The sequence below is a fragment of the Perkinsus marinus genome (genome assembly GCF_000006405.1).
Source record: "Perkinsus marinus ATCC 50983 genomic scaffold scf_1104296970664, whole genome shotgun sequence".
NCBI classification, from domain to species: domain Eukaryota; phylum Perkinsozoa; order Perkinsida; family Perkinsidae; genus Perkinsus; species Perkinsus marinus.
In genome coordinates this window covers 307272-312927 of record NW_003202385.1, presented here as the reverse complement: position 1 = coordinate 312927, position 5656 = coordinate 307272, and the positions used below count along the sequence as shown (strand labels likewise).

Genomic DNA, 5656 nt, shown 5'->3' with positions numbered 1-5656 from the left:
TGAGTAGCTTATGAAGCCAGGGTTCTCGAACTTGATAAACGTCAAGAAGAGCACAACAGTGACTGAACCCAAAGCGAGGTAGGCGCCCAGTCCCGTCACTGTCACTACCTCAGGTCGACTTTATCAATGTCGAGATTTCCATGAAGTCGAGTAGAAGTCATTTTCGGCAAGATTGCATTATTGGATTATAACAATCTGGTGATGGGTGAAAGTGTCCCGCTGCTAGAGACGCGGGTTCGACCCCTACAACATGCACTTTTCGCTCGACCTCGCTCGAAATTCTATATTTCCATTCCCTCATCGACGATATCCGCATCCCAAGCAAGTAAAGGTTGGCCCTTTCTTGACGATAAACACAACATGATGTTCTTCCGAAACAAATTACACAGTGTCAATCGTGCGGCCTTCAAAGACCCTCCTCAGACTAGGATCATCCTTCATGATATCATCAACCTTCGTAGTAAGCCTCATAAGGACTCCTGCTGAACTCATCACTATGGCGTAGGGTATAGCTACATACAATGCTCGATGTAGCGGTCTGCGATTATTCATTTGGACACACACTCTGATAACAAGACGCATTGGTTACGGAAGATTTCACATGATGTCACTTACCCTATAGAATAGAGGCCGACTGCTGACCCTGTAGATGCTAGTACCGGCCTCACGTAGTGGCGTACGTCGAACAGAGTGGCCATTCTCCTTTCATTGCCTTCTAACCACACCTCTTTCACAACCCTGAGGTTGCCTTCTAGCGATTCAACATGATTCCTCAGCCTTGCATAGCGGCGAGCAAACCAATTGGGCCTATGGGCTGTGGGAGCGACAGTAACTGTGTTTCCCGCATTCAATACGTCACTAGCGCTGGTGGGCCGATCTGTGAAGAGGTTCTCGAGGACAAGGCCGCCGGGCATAACTAGGCTGATCAACTCAAGCTGGCGTTCTGGGAGGGAGCAAGACGTTGACCATTTATCGATGCACTACGCAATGCCAGGGGCAATTCACTGAAAAAAAACGTACAGCGACGAGGCCACACTCAGAGAGATATGTATTACTGATAAGAATGAAGGGACAACTACCGGTCTGATAACGATACATCACACTGCGTATCATACACGGGGGCGAAGAGGAAAATAACAAATACTGAGAGGCCACTGAAGTGAACTGTCACAAATGACAGAAATGTAAAGGGCAATATACACTGGTGGAAGAGAGAACTGAATAGAGTACAAGAGGAGATAGATGAGAACATGATTCCGGAAGAAATCACCGATAATAACGGAGGAGTGCAGAGTATAAAACCATCACGCGAAAAAGCGGGGGCTAACCGCCAGTAGCGACCAAGGAGCATCCCGTCAGTTGATTTAAGTTAGCTGCGACTCTCCCATACACTACTCAGACTTTCCCACCCTTGAGTCGATAACTCGACTCGCCCACCCTTGGCTGCAAACCGGAACGTTGAACTCCGACTTGAGTAACCTACAGACCTCAGAATACATGTAGCCAAAGTAGTGACATACAGAGAGATCTAACCGAGTAGTTCAATGATACCTGCCTAAGGACGGCAGGGGGGAGGGATAAAAGGAAAAAATGGGGATCGTACCCAAACGACGACTGACTGACAACAACTGCCCAGTAGTCTTGAGAGTTGAATTATCACCGAATTGCCATCTTGGCCTCTTGACCTAACTCACACACCGTATAGTCTCTCGTCACTTGAACTCTTAAACATGTTCCCATGCTCTCCAATACAGGTGAGGACGGCGGAGATCATCCTTCGCTCAACAAGGAAAGCATCGCCAGTCCCACGGCTCGCTGTGAGCATGGGTAGCACTACTACCATCTCTGTTTGAACGCAAAATATATTCCCTAAATCGAATACCATCGCTGGCCGAACCGCATCTACTGTATATGATGCCGTTCCGTATAGAGCATTCACATCGCCGCCAATCTAAAGCACACTTCACCCGCGATGAAGGCTGGGCGGGGTACGGAACGCGTTTTTGATACAGAGGAATTATCCGATACCACACACTAGAAACAAAGTGTTAACCGATACATTGACAAAACATAAATTAAACCTAGAAATGATATCTCCTAATCTCGGTACTATGGCCAATCACCATACCTATAACGGAGTACTCTGAGCACTTAGTCGGTAGTCATAATACATATGGCATTATGGCTGTTATGCTATTATTGCTATTATTAGGTTATGGTATTATGTTATTGTTATAAAGCCGTCCCGTTGCATTACATGGGCTGACAAACAAGCGAGGCATCTGCGATGCGTGACGGTAGCTGTTTCTTGTCCCAGCTCTCCAAACCTCTAACTCTTCCAGCCTTGGCAAGATTGCTCTATGCGGCGTAGCCCTACATCTGTACGTATTCTCATCCGTACAAATCCGAGTACGTTTTAAACCTCCTGAATGATAAGTTGAGAGGAGAGTTCGATCATCGAGCTTCGATGAGGTCAAGGATGTCACCAAGGTGTTGTCGATGGCAACAGCCCGAACTCACTGATGAGAAGAGCATCGGTATTCTGGACACTTTTGACTTCGAGAACTTATACAAGAACAGTTCTTGCGAGCCATCGCCTCATCATCAATGCCGGTCGCTGGAGGCCTGCAATGTTCGAGTCATCGACATGAGCGTATTAGATATGTTTGAAGAACTCCGTGTCTTCACGACGGAACGCATGATGAACCCCGTTACGTTCGGCGAGAACTGTGATGCGATCTTCATGCCTAAGATTGGTGAGTGTTCCTAGCTGTTTTCCGTGTCGTAGCATCGCGTGTGTTCAGCTGCGTTCGAGGCGAGCAACTGTATTGAAAACCTAGGCGGCGATGAGGGTGAAAGTCGACGACGGAAGAACCTGCTGAAGTGTGCTGGACCGAACACCCCGAATCTGTTCGTAGTCGATCACTACGCGGAGTCTGGCATGTGAGTCTTAGCAACGGGTTATTGGGTGTCAGAGGGTACGTAGGTATAACGTGGTGTTATATCTTTGCATATCGGTGTTATCAACATCTCATATTTAAGCCAAAATAGATGCTCCAATTTGGGCCTGAGGTCCATGCGGGATGGTCCGGCCCAGACCTCGATTACGTATCCCCAGCATCTTCTGTGTCCTCGCGTGTGTAGCTAGGCCGCTCTTTCTGTAGAGGCAGATTGAGGTGAGCACTAGCGGCGATTATCCTAACTCGCGTGCGTAACAATGGTAAGTGAACGATCATATTCGTATTTAATCCTATTCGCCTTCGACCATTCGGGAATTGTCGGGACAACACTAATATGATACCTTGGCTGTCGTCGTGGTATCGCTCCAGCCAAGTCGCTCAGAAATTACCTCCCTAGCGTTTCTTCATCCACACTATCGCCACACGTAGATTTGCAAGCACTTGCGGTACTGTTGAGACTTCCATAAAATTTCAAAGCATCAAGTTCTCACACTTTGGCTTTTGACTTTCGGGTGCTTGTCAGAGTACAACGGTTTCAGTGGGCATGTTGGTAGTAATGGAAAGGTTGAGTTGCCACTAGTAGGGTGTTTAAAGAGTTCTATACATCATTCTCAAGTGACGGGGTTGAGCTTATCACATGACAACAACAGCACGACCGGGAAATTCGGAAGAAACAGCCGGTCGAGGCTCTATCACAGCGGCGGCGGTCGGGGCTAGCACTTCCCAAGCCTTACAGAAGAAGGTAGTGATTGGGATGTCCGGGACTTGCTAGATAGGGCATAGACTGGGTACTATTCTCGTGTCGGGCGACGATACTATCGAGGGAATCAGTAGACTGAATTGATGTAGACTCCGAATTAGATTTTACAGTAGTTATGAAACTTTGTGAATTGCAATCGTGAAGTCCTCACGAATAACGGGAAAGATTTGTCCTCTATTGCGGTTCTGTTGGCACTGTATGAGGAAATAATAGGCTTCGGTTTCTTAGCGGTGCATGGGCTGCATCACAGGAGTGGATATCTATCGAGTTATCGTGGGTACACTAGTAGAGAGGTTGATATGGCTCTTACGACCATTTCTGCCTAGGTTCAGAAAGTGCTGTCACTGCGATTCGAACCTGGCACCTCTCTAGCTGTCTTGCAAACGCTCTCCTCATTTTATGGTGAAGGCAACAGTGTGGATCAGAGGAGGAACCTTAGGTAGATGACGAAGGCGTCTTCGGGGAACTACGACAACCCGCACAGATACATGATAGAAAATGAGAACCTTATGTTGAATAAGGAATTTGTTAATAACTTCTCGGAAGTGGAGTCGGCCGTTGAGGACATGTAAGGACGATGGCGGGAGGTGGATGAAGATTCAACTGGAACAGGTCGAAACGTCTTAGCGACTTGGAGAGTCTCTTGGATGCAGCTTCGGCGCAGCTGCAGGACTCTCGGAATAACACGCACGAGGTGGGCATTTGCCATTGGGATATTCTGGTGATCTCAACTGAGGGACGCAGGTACTGGAAAAGGCACGAAAGTTGAACTTGCATAAGAAGCATACGGTTGAAAAGAAGGAAGTAGGTCGACTCGGGCACCTGTTGGGAGGCCACACCACACTGCTAGGTACTCAATTTGTTCTCTTCGCGGTTTATATTACCACTGGAAGACGAGGCCAGAATAAGGAACTCCGATTCCCCAATAGATGAGGATTTTTTCAAGAGTCTCAAGCAACTCCATCGGGTAGGTTAGTGAAGGGGGTAGTGGTCCTGTGTACCAGTTTATGGTTAGGTACGCATTGAGGCAAGACACATGTTGGATGAGCTCAATGATAGTGATAGCACGAGAACTGTACAGGGCGTTGCCGCTGATGCATCTTCCACCCCTTCATCTACCTCCCAAGAGGTTGGTGGAAGCAGTGTGGGGGGGGGGGGCAATATGCACATGGTCAACTACATGTGTTGGTGAGAATTTGAAAATTATGAGTGAATTTTGGAAAATTCTTGTTGGTTTCTGTGCATTTATAACCGAACGCGTACATTAGTGAGGAAACTCCTGAGCTCAGCTGAGAAAAGCGAACATATATTCCAACACTTGCTCCTAGAGAACTTTTTAGGGGAACTCACACGATGAGCTCAAGGGGGCATTCCACTACGACGCAGCTCTGGCAGTCGACATTCTGCATCAAACATCGGATCTACAGGAGATTGCTTACGAACGTATCTTTGTGTGGATACAGGTAGAGTGGGAGAGGGTATGCATTGTAACGGCTGGTTGCAGAGGCAATGCAAGGAGTTGATCACCGTGGCTGATGACTCTGAAGCGGAAGAGGAAGTCTCTAGGCGTATAAGGAAGGGACTGCAAGTCATTCGACACAGGACAGTATATTTCAACCACTCGGCTAAGGTGAGGTCATCATCATCATCATTTACACAGGAGGGTACTTGAACGCTCAGGAAATATCGCGGGTTCGCCGTCAGCTGCTGATGCAGAAGTTCCATGAGACTCTCACGAAGGGCGGACCCACCAGTCGCCCCATAGACATTCACGCCTATGACATTGTTCGGTGGGGTTATGATGGTCAATGTAACGAGAAATGTTTGGTTAGGTATACGAACGATATGCTCGCGTGGATACATGAACAAGTTGCTGCGGAGCGAGAGTTCTTTATACAGACCTTTTCCGAGGATGAGGAGACGGAAGGAAGAAGTC

General features: G+C 47.7%; 2 protein-coding genes across 2 annotated transcripts in view; both read left to right on the top strand.

Annotated features, from left to right (window-relative positions):
- Positions 1-2662: 2662 nt before the first annotated feature.
- On the top strand, positions 2663-2947 carry Pmar_PMAR017144 (hypothetical protein; the record flags this gene model as incomplete). The annotated part of the gene is made up of 2 exons (XM_002767522.1): positions 2663-2756; positions 2805-2947. 2 exons carry the CDS (start codon positions 2663-2665, stop codon positions 2945-2947), a joined length of 237 nt encoding a protein of 78 aa, XP_002767568.1.
- Positions 2948-4208: 1261 nt separating this feature from the next.
- The window catches only part of Pmar_PMAR017143 (component of oligomeric golgi complex, putative), a gene marked incomplete at both ends in the record, with an annotated part of 1677 nt that continues 229 nt past the window's right edge, over positions 4209-5656 (top strand). The window contains 9 exons of the mRNA XM_002767521.1: positions 4209-4288; positions 4333-4414; positions 4465-4524; positions 4571-4687; positions 4736-4849; positions 5061-5183; positions 5225-5350; positions 5401-5510; positions 5553-5653. Of these exons, the coding sequence (XP_002767567.1) occupies positions 4209-4288; positions 4333-4414; positions 4465-4524; positions 4571-4687; positions 4736-4849; positions 5061-5183; positions 5225-5350; positions 5401-5510; positions 5553-5653 (913 nt within the window). The remainder of the gene's footprint in view (positions 4289-4332; positions 4415-4464; positions 4525-4570; positions 4688-4735; positions 4850-5060; positions 5184-5224; positions 5351-5400; positions 5511-5552; positions 5654-5656) is intronic.